The sequence below is a fragment of the Anas platyrhynchos genome, chromosome Z (assembly GCF_047663525.1).
Source record: "Anas platyrhynchos isolate ZD024472 breed Pekin duck chromosome Z, IASCAAS_PekinDuck_T2T, whole genome shotgun sequence".
NCBI lineage: Eukaryota > Metazoa > Chordata > Aves > Anseriformes > Anatidae > Anas > Anas platyrhynchos.
In genome coordinates, this window is record NC_092621.1 from 82,450,589 (window position 1) to 82,473,203 (window position 22,615).

The window sequence follows — 22,615 nt, forward strand, 5'->3', positions numbered from 1 at the left end:
AGCAGGTGGGAGGATGGGGTACAAAGGGTGCTTTGGCTGTCAAAACACCTTTTGTGGTAGTATGGCATAGCCATACTTCCACAGGAATAGCACTGTCTGGAGCACACAGAATTAAATCGAAGTTGAAGAAGTAATTTCGGTGCTGTGTTCTGGGTTTGTTTTGGGAGTGAGTGTCTGCACTCAGGGCTGCACAGGCGTGTGACACAGCATCAGCCTTCCTCCGTGGTGCCCTGTGTCCCTCTGGTTCTGAAAGATGGCCGTGCAGAGTTTGCTGTTAATGGGTTTTCTTTAAAAATACAAAACCACTTAAAATGTGTGTGCACCTCTTATGGCCAGGTCCTGAGAGGTGGAAGTGCCAGAAGCTGTTCTGAAACCAGGAGTTTACTGTCACCACTGCTGTCCGCTCTTCTTGGAATTCTTACCCTTTTCACATCCATCGAGCGACTGATATTAAAAGAAATCCACTTGTTGGACCCATTATGCTTGACCTACATGAGAGTCCTTGGATTTGTTTATAGAACGAAAGGACATTTTAGTCCCTTTTTAGTGTCTCTTAAGTGCAATGTGTGTTTGCATCATTTTTTTGGAATGTATTTACATATATCAGAAATAATGTCCCTTTGCAAGTCTCAAGTCTCAGTGAAGCACTCCAAATCCTCATGACAGAAATAAATAAATAAATAAATCTGGAAAAGTTGCCAACTATTTTTTTTAATAAAGAATTGGTTTCAACACTTTTGTTTTCCTGTTTGCTGTTTTAAGAAAACTGCACTTGCAGAGCAATATAGCTGTCTGTGCTTATAGCAGCTGTATGAGAGTATTTGCAGAGTTCACCAGCTGAGATTGAATTCCCACTGAATCCCATTAGCTTCTGCTATGTGTCACTTCGGACTGAACTGCTATTACAGACCATTTTGTCATATAGTTTTGGCATTAGAAATTATGAATCTGTGGTCCATGAAACATTGTTTATGTTGCCTGTTTTATAGGAATTTGTGATGAGCATATATCTTGGGTATTTGCAGTCTCAACATACATTCAAAGTTCCTTCCATTAGGAATTCCCAAATATAATTAGATGAAACTCCTTACTATTTATAATCCCAGTTATTACTGTCATGCCAGTGGGCTCCTTTCCAATAAATTGTTCTGTTTAGTACAATTGGTTTCAGGGGTTTATAGGACAACGTGAAATACAAAAAACACGGCAAGCATAACTGTACTGCAGTAATCAACAATCCTGAGGTTTTCTTTATGCACACTTCTGGTTAACCCCTTCTTTATTAATTATTAACTTGGTTGGCTCATTAATCAAAATGGATTTTTTCCCCCGCAGTATTAGTGCAATTTAATAATTAGAGAAAAAGGAAGATTTCATAGTCAAAAGTTCAATCACTGAATTTCTATGCAAACAAAAGACATGGTTATAATACTCTTCTTGGCTAAGACTAAAGGTCAAAATTAGCAAGTTTTAAAGCAGAATTGCAGAGACATACAGTAGAGCCTTTATAGCAATCACAGATGAAAGACAGTGTTGAATTAGTGGGTATCATAGAGAACATAATTTATAGCTACAACTTGGTCTCTCTCACAGCAGCAGTACAGTTTGCATGAGACTGAAGCTGGGGCAAAAGTTTAAAAAGCCAGCAGCTCAGTAAGAAATTAAAAAAAAAAATGTGGCTGGGGACCAGCAGCCAAATCCTATTGTAAATGCAGCTCATAACCACATTTTCACTATTATGACAGCTGTAAATCTCAACTTTTTTGTTGTTGTTGTGAAGTTGGATTTGCCTTGCAACTATGTGGGTTTAACCAAATAACCGTTTTCTATGACTGTTCACTTTCTATGACAATGATGGGATGGGGACAGAATGTCTACCTGGAGGCCACGGGACTTATTTTTAATTTCCAGGTGTCTGACTGACAGTGCCATCTTCTACACACCAGAGAAACCGGCTGCAGCCCTTAGTGGCATGGATTGATGGTGTAAGGGCCAGCATCTATCACAGCATAGGACCTTGCTGTGACCACATTCAAAATCTGTTCTAAGCTTCCTTCATTTCAGATACTGATGTTCTTTTCCTCTCCCCATGTCCCAGGGTCTTTACGTCTTTGTGGTGTATTTTATCCTGCACAACCAACTTTGCTGTCCCGTGAAAGCAAGTTATACTGTAGACATGAATGGACATACAACTCCAGGATCTGCTTTCTTTACACATGGCAGTGGTTTGCCAGCTGCAGGTGGGGAGATCAGCAAGTCCACTCAGAACCTCATCAGTGCTATGGAAGAGGTAACAGTGCTCTAAAGTCATTGCCTTGTCAATTGAAAATGTATGTGGAGGTTTGAGTGGTGCTGCTAATGGTAAGTGAATGAGATGCTAATTACTTGTGTTGGGTCTGTCTGAGCTGGAGTCACCTTTCCCTGCAGCAGCCCACACAGTGCTGTGCTCTGCACTCGTAGCTGGAACAGCACTGATACCACTCCAGTGTTGTGTCTATTGCTGCGTAGTGCTGGCACAGCATCAGGACTCCTTCCAAGCCCCCAAGAGCCAGCAGGCTGGGGGTGGGCAAGTGATGGGGAGGGGACATTGCCGGGGCAGCTGACCTAAACCAACCAAAAGGATATTCCATAACACCTGATGCCACACTCAGAAATAAAAAGGTGGACTCTCCTGGGGGAGGGGGCTGTTCCTCCTGAACAACCACTACGCGTTTGAGGCCCTGCTTCCCAGGACGTGGCCAAACATCGCTCGTTGATGGGAAGTAGAGAATATTTTTTTCCCTCTCTCTGTGCTTCCGCATGGACTTATTATTTCTTTTGTTTCTTTTTTTCCTCCCCATTCCCTTTCCCTTTAATTAAACCTTTCTCATCTCAAACCTCGAGTTCTCTGTGTTGTATTTTCTCCCCCTTCCTCTTTGAGGAAAGGGGGAGTGAGAGAGCGGTTGTGGTGGAGCTCGGCTGCCCACCTGAGTAAAGCCACCACATTACTATAATTCTCTCTTTTTATTTTTTTTCTCTCTTGTTTTCAAATTTATTTATTTATTTATTTATTTATTTATTTATTTATTTGTGGTTAGGCACCCAGAAATAGGGGGAAATGTTTCTTTTTGCCACAAGAAATGTTATACGTAGCCATGGTGATATTCTTGTAGCTTACAAGTAGCTGGTAGCATCCCATCTAAGGAATTTCCCTTTTCTACTTGGGTCTTCAGTTTGTTGTGCAGATTGGTTAAAGTGTTGTCAGAAGTAGGTCACAAAGAATCAAAATATCAAGCCATTTCTTTCAGCTCGCCGTAGGGCTGAGATGAGTTTTAAGTCACTAATTTTCCAAAGTCATGGTGTGTGAAATCTCTGGAAATTTTGAGGGCAATGATTTTCAATTCCTTCATTGCTGGAACTGGAGAGTATCTCTTTTTCACTACCTGTAGTAAACCAAGGTGACTTTTGCTGCTAGGTACATTGGCGTGTTGATGGAGATGAAGAATTTCCAGCTGATTTAATGGAATCAAATTGTTTTGAAGCAACGTGTCATAGTAATTTTTTTTTATTATTATTATTTTTTTTGCATAAACCAAGCTGCTCAGCTGGCATTTCTTTTTGCCCTTTTCTCTACCTGCTTGACTGTAGGTTTGTTGGGATGGTAAAGCTCCTCAGCTGCCTCCTGGCAGCCTGCTAAATGTATTAGGCATCTCATAATGTCACTTAAGGTGGTGCCTGACTCCCTGGATTACTGGACAGCATAGCCTCTCAGATCTGTGTGGCAACCCTCTGTATTCATAGAACCATAGAGTGGCTTGGGTTGGAAGGGAACTTGATGATATAATCAAAATATATTTTGATTGTCATAGAATATATGTTTTTAGAATTCAATATTATGGATTTGCCTCACAATTATGGAGGAGATAGATTCCTCCCAACTCCCCCCCCCAAAAAAAAAAAAAAAAAAAAAACACCACACCTTTTTGTCATGAACTGCAATTCTGATTTTTTGTGCAGCTCCACTTTGGAATGAAGTGGCAGAGGAAATATAGCAAGGTTGATATCAAAGCTGTCAGGCTGTACACCAGCACCTTCAAAGAGAGGAGAGAGAGCATATTGTGACTGGAGTCATTCAGTGCTTTTACTTAAAAGTTCTACATAGCAGGGGCTAACGTTCAGAAAAAGCAAGATGTTTGAGACATGTAGGGCAGATGTCACAAGCAAAAGATTAAATTACTTGTAATTGAGTTTTCTGTATATATGTACTTATTTATTATTCAAATTAGGATACCTTGTTCACCACAGAAGTGACAGAATAGCTGGCTCCAAATCTCCTGATCTTGAATTTGACTCTGGTTGTAGGTTCCAGTTTGTTATCTCAATATAGCAGGCATGTAAATCATTTATACAGTGCAGCTTCGATGGTTACTGCATTTCTATGTCTTTCTAAACTTTACAGGTGCCAGCAGACTGGGAGAGGGCGTCTTTGCAGCCTGCCAGTCAAGCTAGTGCTTCCTTTAAGCAGAGTCCACAAAACGGCAATGTTTTCCACCCTTCTGGAGGATTTAGTAACAGCTCATTGGTTGCTGATGAGGAATCACAGGAGTTTGATGACCTAATATTTGCTTTAAAGACTGGTGAGTGACTCCTCTTCTTGTTCCTCAAAGATTGTTGTGCTATTCTTCACTCTAATTGTGTCGCCGTTTGATGAGATCCAATTGCTGTTAATTTAATCTGATTACCAGCGAAAACATCATCTGAAATTGTTTTGTCTCGGACTGTTATTCCATGAACTAAAAATATTGTGCAGACAATCTATCCCTATCACTGAAGGACTCTGCAAAAATATGCTTTGAGTCATGATGATACACAGATCTACAGAAAGTAGCAGCAGATTGGAGGCTCTGACATTTTTTCACAAGTTCCTAAACAGCTAGCTTGCTGCCTCTAGAGACTGTCCATCTTGTCTTCTGTTCCCTTCTTTTTTGAGTTGTTCTGTAGAGTATGTGTATGTTGCTGATCTTCATTTTGTATGTGTATGGTTGCAAGAAAAAAAACATAATTGCATGAATACCGATGCTCCCAAAAGTGTAGGACAAAATATTTGTATTCCACAGTGTCAAAAAATGCATTTAGGCCTGAAAAAAAATGGTGTATGCTGGAAAAATAAGCTAGATAGAACACAACCACCAGCTGTGACGAGCACACCATGCTGCTGTAGAACAGAGCCTGGGGGAGGCCACTCTGGGTGTCCACACTCAAACTACACCCACAGAAGAAACCGTTTGTAGCCAGTCTTCACTGTGGCCTTAGAGATAAAGTCTTCAAAATCCCCAGCTTTACCCTCGGTGAGGGATTGCTCTTCTGCTCTCTCACCCACCCAACCAGTGAAACTTTAGGATATTCAAACGATGACATAAATAGGCAGCCAGGCATGGCCTGAGGCGGAAGAAATGAAGCAAAACCTGATTGAAAGATAAATATGAGAACACTTGATAAGAAGACCAGAAAGACTGAGGAGCGTCACCTGATAAGATCTAGCAGATGCTAGCCCAAGCCCACCCCCTGTAGGCATGGGTGAAATACCAGAGGACAGCCTCACCAAGCTATTGAGCCCCCGGGATTCTTGCAAGGGGCAACACTGAGGTATTGTCTAAATCAGCAGGTTAAGCACTCCGATACTTTACCAGTAATTCCCCTCAGTGACAGCACTGAAAACAGTCAAACTGGGTGGAGGACTGGGAATGATAATGAAGGGAGCTTTATTCAGCACATTCACAAGGCTTTATCACTTAGGCCAACCTCCATAGCAGAAAACTCTTCAAATGATGAAAATAACTGGATGATTCATAACTGGGCTAGAGCTGGGAAATAAGATAGTAACAAAATTCGTGTTTTACCTATTGATTTTCCTGGACACTTTGCAGGCCACTCATACTCTGCTATGCAGTTAAAGATTTGGGGCAAGACTTGCTTAAATCTGGGTGCATAACCTTACAGGTGCAAACCTGTTTTTACATGCCAAAGAGATAGATTTCAGTTTTATACTCCTTTCAGGATATTGTGACAGAAACTAGGGGATTCACAGGATGTTAGCAGCATAGGAAGCCACTCAAATTCAGCACTCCCACTGCTTCACACGGTGGTTAGTACTGAGGCAGGCAGTTGACATCAGCCGCCCTATTCACTGGGGTAAATGCTGTGCAGGGTGAAAGGCTGAATCTTAAATCATGAAGAGCAAACTAGTCAACAACAGTAGTTAAAAGGCATGGTGGCATAACATAACTCACCACAACTTTTTTTAGCATCTGATAATTTTTTATTAAAACTTCAATCTCCACCCCTACTTCATTTGTTTTTGGTCCTTCTAAAAGAAGTAGGTTTAGAACTTTTTTTTTTTTTTTCCTAACTTTTACTATTATCTTCTTTAATATTTATATTGGTATTATAATTTGTTCTTGTGAGGCTTTTGAAGCTCTTAAGATTTGAAGTGGAGACCTCAGGGCACAATCTGAGGAAAACACTTCTGTTTGCATTACTCGTTCAGCTAGAACCTGTCCCTTTTGCCCCAGTGCCTATTCTGGCACCCAATCTGTGTCCCTAGTGATGTTACAGGGCAAAAAAAAAAGACTGTATCTAAGCAAAACCAGTTACCTCAGCTAGTTCCATCCCCACGTACGTTCGAACAAGCTGAACCGAGAAGATACTGAGGTTAGAGCAGCTTTAACCACCAAAGTAAATGTTTATCAGCTAGAGCCTTAGATACAAGCTGCTTCTCAACACGTGCTTTAAAAACACAAACCTGTGAGTTTCTCTGAAACTGGAAATCATACTTGTGTGTTGCTACTACCAGTCAAACCTGCCCTCCAGCTCAGTTCAGTGCATGGCCAAGGGATCGAGGTGCTTCTGGTGGCAGTGGGCAGGAGACGGCGCGGAAGCAATGATAAGGGATAAGAGGATAAGGGAAGAGGGATTTCTGTGTTTCAGCATGGGTTTATGTTGTTAGGGCATTCACGGAGCATGGTCTGAAGGGAATTTATGCTGTGGTTTAAGCTCACAGCCACTGCTGGGAGCCTGCCCCCGACCCCCTGGCTGCACATTTCTCCTTCCTCTCTTGCGTCGCTATTTGTTCTCACACGAAACCGCAGTGACTCAGGTCACAGAGTTCTGCTCTTCCTTTTCCTCTCCCTCTCCTTCCTCTCCCCCACCCTCTTCCTCTCCCCGGGCCACCCCACGGTCGGCCTGCTGCCTCTTCTCAGAGCACCAGCCCCAGCCCCATCACAGGTCAGAGGTGTCCTGCTGGGACTGCTCCTCCACCTCGTTAGGCTGCGCTTAATTGCAGCTGAGAATTCCTTATCTGAAAGCAGGCGAGCTCCTGGAGGAACAGGGATGGACACTTTTGCACCACATTAGCTGTTTTTAACACTCCTCGCCCAACTCAGGCTGAGCAGTGCTCGGGTATTAGCTCCCACTCCTGAGGCTGGCTGAGGATCAGCGCTGATTAGCAGAGGGATGTGCAGAAATGTCTTCCTGCCTTCCTGTCCTTTTTGCTCGTGCAGTGCCGAGCTGTCTGAAGGCTCCTTTAATTTATGCTCGCTGTTAATCTGGCAGCTCGGATCAGTGTGAACGAGGGCATAATTGCAGATCTGTTTTGCTGTCAGCAAAGCTAAAATCTCCTTCCCAGTCCTCCTGCCCCGCCCTTGCCTGCAGCTGGCCACACTCAGTGGTACTGATGAAGGATGGCTGAAATGATGCAGCTGGAAAAAAAATAATCGAAGAAATCCCTCTGCACACCTTTCTCCTTCAACTTGCAGCTGTAATTTGCGGTTGGCAGCGCAGCCCCACAAAGAGGTGCGGTGGCACACTTGGCCCGGCTGCTGAAGAGACGTGTCACAGAACCATGCACTTAGCCCTCCGTGCCATAATCATTAGCGCTGGCCCAAATTACAGATTAACCTGAAAGACGGGCTGGATCAGGTGAAGGCACACAACGGTGTCCCCAGCAGATGATGTGGACAGCAATATGCAGTCGTGTACCCAGCTGTTACGCTAGCTTTATGCAAACCTTGTGTTACATGGCCATGGGATTTTTTATGTAGTGCAAGAAATCCAAAAGCTGGACTTCATAGGTCATAAAGCCTTGAGATGTCTTAGCAATTAACTACTCCTTTTCATCAAATATGTTCAAGTCTGTATAGGAATAAAGATCCATGATTCACTGTGGTGACTATATCACCTCAGCCCTTATACTCTGGGAATCCTTTGCTAAGGCTTATTTATTTATTTATTCACCTATCTATCTATTTATTTATTTATTTCCTGGACGGTTGTTAGTTTGTCTTAAACGATTTATTATATTTCATGTATGGCTTCAATCCTGTATGAAAGGCTTAGTTTCTACTGAGAAGGATAATTATTTGCTAGTTAGACACTGCTAATTGCACTAGCTAACTCTGAAAGCGCTGTTATTTTGGACTAGGTTTCATTTTACCTGTTTTCTTTCGCAAGGTCTATGCTGATAGGCAGTTTAATGAGACCGTTTTCTCTCAGGTTGTCTCAGAGCGGTGTGTTACAGACATCTGTAGGCTAAAGCTGGCTATTCCCTGTGATTCCCTGGGGAACTTGGTGTTGGTTAGGTCTGGGGAGATAAAAACTGAACCAAAAGAGTAAACACAGATGGAATCTGTCCCCAGACAGCAAGCTGTCCATCAGCTTTACTCCAAAGCATAAACACCATGAATGCACAATAGCTTTGCTGGGCTCTCAGCTTCCATCCACATTCCCACCTACCACAAATGCTCCCGTTCCCCACCGCCTGCGATGCATAAAACCAAATCTTTCCTTTGGGCGAGATGTGAAGGCAAAGTGTGGCAAACCTGGAGCTGAGAGCACCAGCTGGGCACGTGGTGATTTCCAAATGGGCATTGGACCGTATCAACGGGGTATTGCCACTTCTGTAATCTCAGCGTGTTTTTGCTCCAAGAGAAGGCATGCATGATAAATTTTCAATAAACATTCTACACCATGAGAATACCTGGAAAAATCTACCATATAAATTTAAAAAAAAAAAAGCACGCATATAGACATTTATGGTAACAATGATGCGATACAAATCAGCTCACAATTTTCAGTTTCATAGAGCTGGGGCTCCAAAGTCAGCATTTTTTTTTTTTTTTTTTAGCTTTGGTGTTAAGTACCTGGTTTAAGAACCAAGCATCTCGTGTTGGGTATCCTGGGTTAGAGAAAACTCTGAAATTTTCAAATTCTGCAAGTGGCAGAATGCCAGGTTCTTGCTCTGCTGTACCAACCCGTGTCGTTTCTGTGTCAAAAGGGTCACTGCACAGCAAAAGGGAAGAGAGGATGGCCAGGTTGCATATTCATTCACTTCTCATTTGTGATGTGAAGGCTCACAAATATGCTGGCAGTTAGGTACTGAGCATGACTGCACAGAAAGCATTTTTAGTCCAGTCTGAACTTCACTCTCAGAATTACGGGTTCCTGTTGGTGTCATCTCTGCAAAGTCCAAACCCTAAACGAAGTAATAATCACGGTGCATGCAGAGAATTCCTTTCTAGCGCATCTTACACATACAACATACTTGGTGATTTATTCAGAAAACAAGATAGAAGTGCTTAGGAGAGGGAGAACTTCCCCCACAATATAATGACAGTAATTACCAAACGAACTCCATCTCTCTTGGAAGGTTTTAGTGAAAGTTTGGGATACATCTGAACACGAAAGGGCCAACAACTGGAGCTCAGTGCGGAGACACGCACTGATGAAGTCTTTTCACCAGTAGATGTCACCGGAGGGATCTTGCTGATTTTGCAAAGCGAGCTGTGACTTTTCAATTTCTAGCTTGTCCTTTGGTACATAAAGGAAGGAAAAGAAAGGCCTCGTTATTTCGTGTCTTTTCACGAAATCGTTGCTTCACAACCCGGGGAGAAGCAGTACTCCCAGCTGCTCACCCACCACCCAGCGCCAGCATCTCGCAGGGAGCACGTGCATTTTTGGATAGGGTCGTGTTTAAATTCTGCTCTAATCTGAGAGCAAGCCAGACCTATGAACTCTGTGAAACTCCATCATGTAAACAGTCGTACCCTTCCCAGCCTGCCGACTGTTTGGTAGGCTGGTATCCTGGTTACATCTCAGTTCTTATTCCTAAAAAGGCTCCGCTCCTAAAAGTTTGCCTTCGGATCAGCCTCTGAACAAGCCTGCTGTAAACCCCAAGGAGCCTACTGCAGCCTCAGGTTTGCCAAGTCTCTCACAAAACCTCCTTAACAAACAAACAGAAAAAAAAAAAAAATCCCCCCTTGCTTTGCACAGAGCTTGCACATATGGCATTTAGGAATGTACGTGATACGATAGCAGATCAGTCTGGCACCTGATCTTTTTGTAGTGACCAGCACAAGATCCTTGCAGATACCCCACACGGAATAAGTGCAGTACAGCCGCCAATCAGACAAACATGTTTCCAACCCTGTTCAGCTGTGTTCACCTTAAAATCTGCAGCCTGGATGTTCATGGGCATATAAAAACAAAATTTTAAATAATACCATTTAAAATGTTTTCACCCATGCATTTTCCCCTTTCTGAAGCCTGTATCCTGTTTAGCCTAAATACTTATTTTTGGTGAATTCCAATGTTGATGATGCAACATTACAATTGTTTTTTGTTTCTTCACACAAAGTATCTTTAGATCACAGTTATTATTACCTTGTCCTTCTGTCACCAAACAGCAAATACAGCAGTCAGATTTATCTTCTCTATTACACTCATGTTTCCGTTCTAAAACAAACAGTTTTGGAGAAGATAAGAAAAAAAACAAATACTTAGCTCATGCAATTGTTGTTTTTCCCAGGACTTTCAACCAGCTTTTAGTTATTAGAGCCAACGAAAAGGTTAAATACGCATGTAGATTTAAATGAGTAAGTATGTCTCAATCATGTTCAGTACGTTTATTAACAAGAATTTTAATGATTCAGAGCCTAATCTGCTTGCCTTTATTATGCTGTTTGTCCACTGGTGTCTATTTACTTCTGTCGTGCTCTGCCAGTAGCCGCTGGTCTCTAAAGAGCTAGGGTGACACAAAGCCAAGCTCGGGTCTCCTTGGGTGGATGCACATTCCCTGCATGTCCCAAGGACCACTGGTTGCTGAAGGTTGCTGTGCTGAGGATCTCTGCTAGCTCCAAGCTCTTTGCAGCACGCAGGGCTCCAGCCTGAGCTCCTGCATGGAGTGAGCACCCTCACGCCATCCCACCACTGACACCTCCTTTTCCTGACTCCTGTCCTACCTGGGAAGTGGTGGAAGAGAAGGTTGTAAGCAAAAACTTTCTGCTCGTGAAATTTTGGGGGTACAGAGCATTATGAGGTAGCTTCAGAAATATACTAGACCCTTATCTTCTCTTCTGCCAAGCAAGCCCAAGCCTGGAATGTCAGCTGAGAGAGAAATAAGAGGTTCATTGTACAACTCACAGAAATTTCTGAAAATGTTGTTTTGGTATGAAAATGGAAATCATTGCCTCGCTGGCACACTCTGCTCAAGGCTCTTGGAGCCAAATGTCATTCCTCTGCAACTCCCTTGAACCGAGGGTAGTCACAGATCTGCTTCTGCCCCAAATGAAGAACTTCCCTACTTATTTGTAAGTGTCGCTGCTGGAAAACCATGTCTGACATCAGCCTGTCTTGAAATCGCCATGCCAAAGTATGCCAATGTGTAGCTCTGAAGAAATTGAAAGCCCAGATGCTCTGAACGCTAACGCAACCCATGTATTTTTGGGGGGTTCACTCTACAGCTCTGTAAAAATGCTCATTCCATAAAAAGAGTCTGTACTTCAAACTAACCAACCCAAGGGAAAAAAACAAACAACAACAAAAAAGTACATCAACAGCAAGGAAGCAGCTAGCTAGCAGAACTCCTGCAAGAAAAAGATGGAGAAGGTGGCCTCCCGAGGTCTCCTCCAGACATGTTTTGGGAGTTTCCATCATCCAAAACCCAGTGTTCTCGCGCAGTAGAAGAAAAACACGATACACCAGTTTGTGCCAAATGTGGGTTTAAAGAATATTTAGTCAGCGTCTTTTCTCATGTTGAAATTACAATCCTATTAAAACAGCTGGAATTATAGTTTAACAGGGAAATTATATCATTAAAAGTCAATTCTTCATGAAAATATCCTTGGAAGCACCAGACTTTAACAGCCAGACCATGAACCCAGCCTAAACCAGGCTTTGATTTATGCCCTTGTGATTTCAAGGCAACCTCCAAAGTAGCTGTTGTGCCATTTACCGAGAGAATTAAAGTGACTGACAGCGGGATTGTGAAAAAAGTGTCTCTGGGTGGTACCAAGCCACGTCTGACAATGTTCTGAATTGCTGGCCGGTTGGATAGAGCCTGCCACACTGTCGTGGGGTTTCAGTCAGTGATCAGAATAAAGCAGAGGAGCCCCGTGACAAGACACGATGTCAACATTTCTGTTTCAGGACCCCACCCTCACTGATTCTTATATTTATTTATTTCTTTTTTTGGTTTCTCTGTTTCAGGTGCCGGTCTCAGCGTCAGTGATAATGAATCCTGCCACGGCAGCCAGGATGGGGGCAGCATGGCAAACTCCCAGATTGTCGAACTTAGGAGAATCCCCATAGCAGACACCCATCTTTAACTCCACTGCTTGCTTGTTCCCTTCCCTTCCCTTCCTCCCCCCCCTTTTTTTTTTAATTCAAGTCTCCGTATTTTTATATTTGTACTTCCCTTTGCACTAAAACACTCTGTAAAACTGTGTGGTAGAATGCTGTGAGCTGTACTGACTGCTTAACAAAGGATGTTTGAGCTTTTTTTTTGTATTTCAAAAAAAAATAAGCTGTAAATTTTTTACAGTGCGTATCAAAGATACAGTGGGGATCAACTTAGATTTGTATCTTGTAGTTAGATGACATTTCGTGAACCGTAGCTTTTTTAATGAACCTGAATGTGTAACACTGATTAATAAAAGCAATAGAGTCTGTTTGATATAAACACGTCTGTTATTTCTGCTGGCTGCTTGCGGAGCTGGAAGGTGATGCACACACCCTGTCGGACAGGAAAGCATTTTCACTGCACAGTTCTAAGTTTCCTAGGCTGTACTGTTCCAGCTGGTTTCTGAGCACCCAAATCTGTGAACTCTGTAAATAAAGACACAGTCTTGACCCGAAGAGTTTACATTCGGACACAATAAAATGTGTGATGGTCTGAAACAAACAGAGGGAAGGGGGGATGAAGGACAAGTGAGAAACCACGTGAAGGTCACTGCAAGGCATCTGTGAGCTGCTGACTGTGTTCTTTTGCTCTTTCCACAATATTAAATTCTTTCCCTCTTCTCGCAGACAGAAGGGAGGAATGCCAGACAGGAGGGTTTTCTGCTGATCTCTGTGGGTGCTATGCAGATATTCCTGCTCTGATCGAAGGCCTCAAGTCTCGCCTTGCATAGATCGGTAATCTGAGTTCATAAACGAGCAAGAAAAGTTCCTCCCCTGAAAAAAAAAAAAAAAAACAACAAAAAAAAAACACACAGAGGAAGTATTTCAGAGCCGAGGGGTGAGGCAGGCTGGTCTTGCAAGAATCATTAACTCCCTGCTTCTGCACAGACACTCTGGAACAAAAACACATGAAAGCAGGAGACCAAGGGAGTTTTCCTCTGGACATTTCTGAGGGTGGCGTAGAAATATAGCAAATGTCGAGCAGGCTTTTCACACCTACACCAGGATCTTGCCTAAAGGCTTTAGGTTGGGCAAGCTCTAAGTGACAACCTGTGCTTTTAAATGGAAACATTTCTTATGGAAGCTTTTCTGTGCATTTTACCATGGTAATACACAAATTTTACTGTAACTGATTATTTGTTGAGCTGGGACAAAAGAAAAAAAAAAGAAAAAAGAAGAAGAAGAAACCTTTTTGTGTCCCAATTCTGTAATAACTGCTAGGATTGCACAGCTTACAGGCATCACCCATGTCCAGAAGCAGAGATAATCTTCCAAATGAAGGCTTGGTGTAATGCAAACGCTTTCACAGACACGGGTAACTTTCTGGTCCTCAAAGCCTTTAAGTAAGTGCTTCTTCAAGTAGATGTTTGAGTGGATGGGAAGTACAGCTATGTCTGTGCTTAATAACCACATGCTCTGCTGCATCAGGCCTGACGTTTCTGACTCCCAGGAATTTCGTTGACTCCTTTTATGCTTGTCATGCTGCAGAGCAAGCAGAGCCAAATCTCTGCGGTCTGTGGCAGAGCTTGGGGTGCTGAATGGTCCTGGCAGCAGCACAGGCAGCGTGCGGGGGCACAGGGGAGTCAGAGGCACCCCTGTGCCCGTGGAGAAGGGACAACCTGTAACAGCGGGAGCAGGGCATCAAAGCACAGCAGGGACCTGGTGAGGAGTGAGACAGCATACTTTACAGCTCATTTTTTTATTGGACTACCCTGTTCCTGCAACAGCTGTAAAGGTCACTTTAATGAACTGCAAGGATCACCAAAATCAGACTCGGAGTCTGGAGTTAAAATTAGTTTGGGATGGTTTGCAGTGTAGTGATGCTATACTTTTTTTTTTTTTTTTTTTTTTTTTTTCTCTGTTTCTAAACAGGAAACCTGGCTCCTGAAGGTCTTTTTAATTTTCTTCTTCCTGAATCAACTGAAATGAGCATTGGCCATAGCTGATACATCTCATCTACCCGCTAATCCTTAACAGAAGTCTGGCCCTACGGAGCGATTGCAACACTTGCTTGGTTGCGAGAGCCGGGGCTGTAACAGATGCTTCGTTACTCTCAGCGCATGCCACTACATGCTGTGAGAAAGCTTATAAAAGAAGGATGTTTGTTTGATTTTGACTCACCACCATAAATGTTAATACTTCGTGTCACTTCAGTGTGTTGCACAACTGGCCTGGTTAGGGATTTACTGTAAGTGCATCAGCGTTTTCAGGGCAGATCAGCGGGATGGCGTCCGTGGCCAGCATTTGCTGCATCTCCCATCTCTAGGTGGTGCTCAATGGCTTAGGAGCGCGAGATGAGTGTTAGTTACAGACCTAGAGGCACTTTCTGTACAGAAACCATACTGTCTGTAGAAAATCCAGGGTCTTGCTGGTGCGGGTGTCCCCCAGGTGCATTTTGTGGGTGGTGGCTGAGGTGTGCCCGGCAGCCACACCTGGCAGCAGCACCTTCACGGCTGGCCGGGCTTCAACCCACGAGGCCGAGTGCTTCCTCTGATCTCAGGCAGTATTTAAAACTCGATAGAGAGTGTAGACATTTCTTTGTTTCCCTAAGATGAATGAATCCACATCCCTAGTCACCCTGACTGGCTGTACCTAACGCTGCTTACACATGTTGGCACAGAGCACGTAGATGAGGTGAGTGCACAGTTGTATTTCAGGAGTTCATCATCACTGATGTGACAACACGAGTAAATCCACTTTCTTAAAAGATGTTTGAATACATTTTGTATTCAGGTTGCAGAAGTGATGAAAATTATTGAGCTCAACAGACATCTTTCAGGGTATGTTTTGATAAAAAAACAATGTAAAAATTCTGGTTTCGCTTCCCTTGGTGCATATACAAAATAAGCTAATTCATATCAGGGACCTGAACAGAAATCTTCACATAATGTATTTTCTTTAGAACCTAAAGGAGAGCCCCAATATCCCCATGCTCTGCCTCTACCATGCAAATGCTCACTATGCCGGTATCCAAATCCAAAGTCGAAATCCTGCAAAGAAATGCACAGTGCAAAGGATTAAATTGTACCGAGAGCTTCACAGCAACAAAACACGCGTGCACTCAACATAAAACTTTGTTAAGCTGATTGATCATGCAGAGTTTGACTACAAAATTGCTTAATTTCAGGCATATCCTGCCTTCAGATACACTTCCCTACTGCTCAGTCTATAAAGCAGACCTTGAGCTACTACCACAGGTTCTGCTTCAACAGCACTTGTGCAAACCAGTAAGAAATCCCCGGTTTGCTGGCAGCAGACTTTTCATTTTTGTTCTTTCTATTGGTGGTAATGTGTGGTGAAACTTACCATGTGCAACTTTGCACTATTCTACTCAATTCAATATATTATTCTATTGATTTTCACAGGATCAAAGAGAACTTCCCTATTTAATTTAATTGTTCAACCTTATCTTGTATGAGTTAGATACAGCGAAATAATTGCAATGTAATATTCAAGCACTATTGAATGAAATACCTGGAGCTACCAATGTGCTGGAAGTGAGCTGGCAGTTGTGTAAAATGACCTAAAAAACAAAGACTGTTTTTGTTTGCTTGTTTTTTAACCAAGTCAAAGTTGTGTTCATGATAGGATTTTCACAAGTAGTCAAGATTAGGAGAAAAATATTATTTATTTTTATTATTATTATTATTATTATTATTATTATTATTATTATTATTATTATTATTATTATTATTATTATGTTCATATTACTTTTCAGCATTGTACGCTTTCTCTGCACACAGCAAGACTAATGTGGTATCTCTTTGGTGCTGCCATTCTGTTTGGCAGCAAGGGGAAGGTGAATGTGCAGGAGTCAGCTTTGCTCTTTCTGGAGTCACTGGTTTTACTCATAGGTTTATTTTCCTGGTGGCTCACACTGCAGTCTGCCAAAGGGAGTTTTCTGGAGATCCAGAAGAGACAGATGAATTCTGGGGACTGTCAGGACTGAGACTGAGCACGTAGATTTAGCAACCTTCACTCCGCTCCCTGGCTAAAACATACAGCTTGGAGAAAGCCCCAGGAATGTCTCCTATCAATGGCCAGTGTCAAAAGTGCACGGAGTTGTTTTTCCTGAAGCTGCCAGGATTTTCCCCAGCTCAGCAGTTAGGCTTTGAAGATGGGCTGGTCACTCCCGAGCTGTAGCACAGCTGATCTGAACACACAGTGATGTTATCCAGAGACACTCTCGATTTCCACAATCTGTAATCTCTGTGCTGATCTGCTCTTCAGGCAGAGCAAACAGCAGCATCTGCCCTACCTTCTGAGGAGTTCAAAGTACACGGGGCTCGAGTATGTGTTGTGCACACAGGAGCAGAAAATAATGATGGAATATAGGAATTTAACAAATATGAACCAACCCAGTTTCAATCTGAAAGCCAAAACACTTTGGTCCCAATTATGAATTGGTTTTCCCTAGAAACTTCTGGGCTTCTACCTGGCAATTCCTGAACTGAGGCTAAGCAGTGATTTTCCCATCTCCTAAGTGGAATGAGTATTGTGTCCAAGGCACAGGACATACAGGCAGTTACCAACAGAGGTGAAAGAAGAGGGGTTGTCTGAAATTTCCCTCTTCTCTCCACCCACAGCAGTACCTGGGAGCAAGGAGCAGGACCCGGAGCCCCTCTCAGCAGAGCCCACCACAACCCCAGTGCTCAGAGATGTCCGGATCTGGCTCTGCATGGCAGGGGAGCAGAAAAATAAATACAACGATTTCCCCGTCTGGCAAGGACCAGACAGATTTCTACTCTATGTGCACATAGGACTATATTTCTTCTTGCCTTGGGAGAACAACATGTCCTGGAGATTGGGGCAGGGCAAAAGGAAAAGAACGAACAAACAAACAGTGACCTGGCTTGAAATTCCTCTTGCATCAATGCTGTTGAGCCCTGATAAAGCGAGATATGAGCTGCTCCTCGCCAAGGGCTGCAGAGTGCATGTGGTCCTTCCCGCGGGAAGATAACACTGTGGTGCTAACCTCCAGCTGCTGCCGGGAATTTTTGAGAGGGTGCAGGTTGGAGAGGGCCATGCCGATGCCAGGACGGTTTAACACTTCAAAAATACAGGCGCAGGAATGTTTCCTGGCACTGCTTACTTTCTGTACAGACTTTATTTCTGAGGGTAGCCCTCAGTTGATGAATGCACGTTTGTGTTTTTTTTTTTTTTTTTTTTTTTTTCAGCTTTGAATTGTTCATCAGCAAAATGATCATTGTCACCAAAGATGCTGGGTTATTTGCTGTCTTAAAACCTGGAGTTCAGCAGCTGCTGGCTAGAGTGCCTTGCAGAGAGGGTGCAAATAGCAGCCACGTACCCACCTCATCAGCCGGCACCAGAGGCAGGGTGAGCAGCCAGGTACTAGCCACGGGTGGCCTCCTCCTCCTCTTCCTCCTCATGGCTGGAGGTTGAGGGACAGGGAGGGTCAGCTCAACCTTAAAATCCCCCGGCAGGACTTTGATGAGTCCCTGGGCCTCCCTGGTGGGGAGCCAGCCTCGAACCCTTGAGCTGGCTTCTTGGGGAAGAAGGATGCAGGAGCCATGTGCTCTCTGTGGAGAAGTGTGGCTGTGCTAGTGCACTTGGTGGCTGCTGTTTTTTTGTTTTGTTTGTTTGGGTTTTTTGTTTGTCTGTTTGTTTTGTTTTGTTTTGTTTTGTTTGGTCTGCAGTTATTGCATTTTGTACCTTCTGCTGGATAAGGTCATAGCGAATCAGCTCCTACTCCAGAAAAGGACACTTGAGGATGCCCTTGGAGCTACGTGTGTCCCTACTTTTGGCTATTCCGCTGGCACGATAGACATCTCGTTGGTTCATGTGTCTCCACCCACGAGTCCTGTATCCATCTGTTCTCTACAACTAATGAAGCTGGATTACAGCTGTAGAGCAAAGGCAAAGGGGAGAAACTCCTGAGAGCTTCCTTAATTTTTTCTTACTTTCTGCCACTCAGTCACTTCCCACAATTTCCACAAAAGAAGTGCTCTCTGGCTGCTTTCTGGCATAGACTTCTCCTGCCAGCACCTATGGCAAGCATTTCAGCCCTCCACCAAGGACCACGTGCCCACAGCTTCTAGGTTCTTCCATCTTTAGAGCCAGATGTAGGAAAAACTGGGCTATTTTGCAGGGCTATTCAGGATTAAGGGTGCATCAGCTCCTTAAATTCAGTGCCAGCAGAAGTCCCCTTCTGCACAGGGAGTTAAAGGTTAGGGTGATGCCTGAGCTACCTTAGCAGCTTACACAGGCTGCTCCCGTGACACAGCACGTTCTGCACTGGAGAACAGAGGAAGAACTAGCAGAGCAAATGCCGGCTTGCAAGCTTACTGACTTGCAGATGACATGGCTCGCTGCAAATGTTGAGAGATTAATGTTAAAGATAATCCTCTGAGCATGAAAAAGAATCCTACGTAGCCTCAGGAGATGGACAGCTAAATCCTCATAGCCAGAGTACACAGTTATGCCATCTGACCCCGGGGACGCAGACCTTGTTTTTGAAAGCAGCATGCTCTAGAGGAGAAAGTAAATGGAAAAACAATATCATCTTGCTTTTCTAACCCAGAAAAGGAGCCTTGACTGTTCATGAAAACATTCTTTTGTTGCAAAGGAAACAGAAGTTGAGATTTTTCTCCTCCTCAAACAACTGACATGATTAAAAAATATATCTTACCTTTCTGAAACTGTGTGAATTAGCAAAGAAACAAAGTGTGCATTTCTATTCATGACTTCTCTAGTTATAGTCAAATATTCTGAGAAATATTGTTTGAATTACTCTGTTTTTTGTTTGTTTGCTTGTTTGTTTTCAGAAGTACTAGTCAAGAGAGAATGCTTTACATACCGTATGAAGTGAGTTAACATCTAGATCATAAAGCACAAAGTTGCTGCTTGTAGACCACAGATCTTCAGAATTCATTAGTTCTGACTAATTGAACCACTTGCTACTTATTTTAATCTGGTATCTGGCTCTAGAAGGAAAATTGTAGTACTGAAACTAATTAAAGCTTTTTTTTTTTTTTTTTTTTTTTTTTTTTTTTTTTCTGTTTGTTTTCTATGAGTTTTATATTAGTGGTGGCAATATATGTTTTGCTCAAAATTAGGTCCATTATTTCTAGTTTTCCTGGGGGAGAGAGGAAGAAAGCCATGCTTATTTCCTTGTAATGGAGAGAGAGGGCTTCTGCATTTTGAGTAGCTCAGTACTTTATGAGTTAATCCTGCACTTCAATAAATAATCCTTTTTGATTTGGGGGGAGGGATTGAAAAATGAGATGTTTGCATTTCTACATGTTTGTAGACAGAATGATATGGAGAGCAGGAAAGGAAGTGGGATGTTTAACCTCATTAAGTGTGAAGAAGACAAAAATTGTCTTCCTGGTAAGATTCACACAAGGCCAAGACTGAAAACAAAGCTGAGATCAACGACAGTGGTTGTCATTGTCTTAGCCTGGTTATTAGCAACTGGAGGACTTAGCCTGCAGCGATCGTTTTCATTTATGCTGGCAGTGTGCAGCAGCCGGTGACCGTGCTGCTGCTTCTCAAGGTCAGATGCTGATCTTTGCTGCTCTCACACAATGTCTCTTACCATTGAATTGCACCAACAGGGAATTACGTGTTATGTGTGCAGGCATTAAAATCCGGCCTTGACTGACTTGTGTTGTGAGCATAAACGTGACTTTTGGTTTGCAGATGGAGACATCAAATCTCCAGATCTCCCACAAAAACCTGAAACTCAGCTTTAGCTAATGCAGCGCAAGGCTTAGGTGGGTGCAACCTCAGAAAAGACAGCCGAATGCCGTGACTGACGTGCTGGCTTTAGGAACACTTTGCCTGATCGTGGCAGGACACTTGCACTGGGAGGTGAGCTGGTGCTCACGCTCCATTTCTCAGCAGTCCACATGTGGCTCTGTGTGTTGACAGATGCTTGGTCTTCAGTTTGACTCCTGGTAGTGCTCTGCTGTTGAGAGCAGAGGTGAGAAGTGCCACCTGGACATGCATATGGGTCTGATGGAGGACCTGGCCTGCCCATGCTCCTCTGCAGCATCCCAATGCACTTAATCCTTGTCTTTCCACTGCGGAAGCCAGAGTGTGAAGGGCTTTGGTGCATCTGAGGCTTGTGGCTCCATCTGAGTTACTGAGAGAACCAGGACAATGCTGAGAACAGCACATGCTAGGCCAGAAGTGTGATGATGGGAAGTATGATCTGAGGTGATTTAAGCCCCAGAGAGAACGGGGACCATGTTTCAGAGCTGTGCAGCTGAAGGGGAGGGATGTGAGGGCAAGCAAGGGCAAAGCCTTGCACACACAGACTGAACTTTGCCGTAGCTCGTTGTTCAAGTCAGGCTGACTGGTGACAGCTACAGGTGAACACTGAGCTTCAACACACGTCTGCCTGCTCCTGGCTGGCTCAAGGCCTAGGCTGGGCTGCTGCCTTGGGAGTGCCTTCAATACTGAGGACAACGAGATCACTGTCCCAGCCTACAGTGACCGCTGCCTAAGCCTCAAGTAGGCATTCAGGGACCCCCTTCTTTCCCCACACAGCCTCTGTCACCTGAAGGATGTACATAAAAGGCATGTGCTGGTATGGAAAGCAGAGTGGGGTACACAGTTTGGCAGCTGACACAGCTCTGCAAGAAACAGGACAGTCAGGTCGTTGCCTGAAGTCATCGCTCCTGTTTCTCGTGAGGACTGTATCGATATGAAATGCAAAATCCACTCCCCACTTCTGTTCGATATGGGGAGCCACACACACTCCCTGCACGCATCAGGAGTGCCTCTCTGCAAGGTATGAGCAGAGACAAACCAGATTCTGCTTCTGACACCTGCTTTGCCCAGGACCTCGCTTTGCCCTGCTCCTGCAGCCACAGCGACAGCCTTGGGCAATGCCCAGGGGACGTCTCGGGTCTCCTGCCTCTCCTAATCCCTGGGCGTTTCTCTCGGCTGTCCTGTCGGCTGTCGGATCAGGCTGTGGGGATGATCTTCTCTCAGAGGAATGCTGCTGGCATCCAGACTGCAGGTCTAGCTGGGACAGAGATAAAACACTGTAAACAGTGCCCATTCTTAGGGTACCTTGAGGGTGAAATTCTTGAAGGAATTGCACCTGAGAAAAGCCACCATTGTGTCTCCAGTTTGAGTGGTGTCATGGACAATGCATATTGCAGCTATGTTTTGGAAGAAAAAAGGCTCCTTGTCAGAATAAGCAGGGCATGAATATGACTGTTAGGAAAGAGCTTTGGAAACTGGCCTGGCACAAGGTGAGAGAGGTGACAGCAGGCTACAGGTCCAGCCTCCTGGGGATCAAGAGACCTTCCTGCGACTTTCCCAGAGCTCATCTGCAGCCAGCACCAAGGCTGCCAGGGGCTCTCTCTGGATATTGCCCCCTGTGGACCACCAGGGCAGCCCAGCCCACAGTCCTGCATCAGCAAAGTCAGGTCTGGCTTCCCCATAAGCAGGACCTAGTGAGTATGTGGGTGTGAAATTGCTGCACATCTGCTCAGACGGATTAAATATTAAATAAAGGTGGGTTAAAATGTTGTGATACAAGGCTTATCCTTGTTTGTTTGTTTTTGGCCCATTTGTCTCCCAGGCCATAAAAGGAGCTCTGGTGCTGAGGGGTCATTTCAGGCTTGGTTTAGTTTCTGGATTGATCTTTAACTCATTTCCAGGAATACTGTGAGGGCTGAAGAGAGCCATCCTCCTACTTGTGATTGACTGTGAAGTTTGGGGCAGAACGTCTGCCTGTGGGCCCACGGTCACCTACTTTGTTTTCTCCTCTCTTCCTTTGGATTCCTACAGGACAGCATACTCTGGTTGTCCCGTGTGACAGCACTTACTTTCCAGTGCTTACCTGCTTTGTTTGGTGACCAAGAAGGTACATACACACTGGAGGACCAGGGCCTGCACAAAGCAAGTCAAAGATGTGCAGCATCTG

The 22,615-nt window shown here is 44.0% G+C and overlaps 1 protein-coding gene across 1 annotated transcript in view; it reads left to right on the forward strand.

Annotated features, from left to right (window-relative positions):
- The window catches only part of ADGRV1 (adhesion G protein-coupled receptor V1), a 290,567-nt gene extending 277,576 nt beyond the window's left edge, over positions 1 to 12,991 (forward strand). Inside the window, exons 91-93 of the mRNA XM_038170880.2 lie at positions 2,099 to 2,290; positions 4,439 to 4,616; positions 12,520 to 12,991. Of these exons, the coding sequence (XP_038026808.2) occupies positions 2,099 to 2,290; positions 4,439 to 4,616; positions 12,520 to 12,638 (489 nt within the window). The 3' untranslated portion in view covers positions 12,639 to 12,991. The remainder of the gene's footprint in view (positions 1 to 2,098; positions 2,291 to 4,438; positions 4,617 to 12,519) is intronic.
- The last annotated feature ends 9,624 nt before the right edge of the window (positions 12,992 to 22,615 follow it).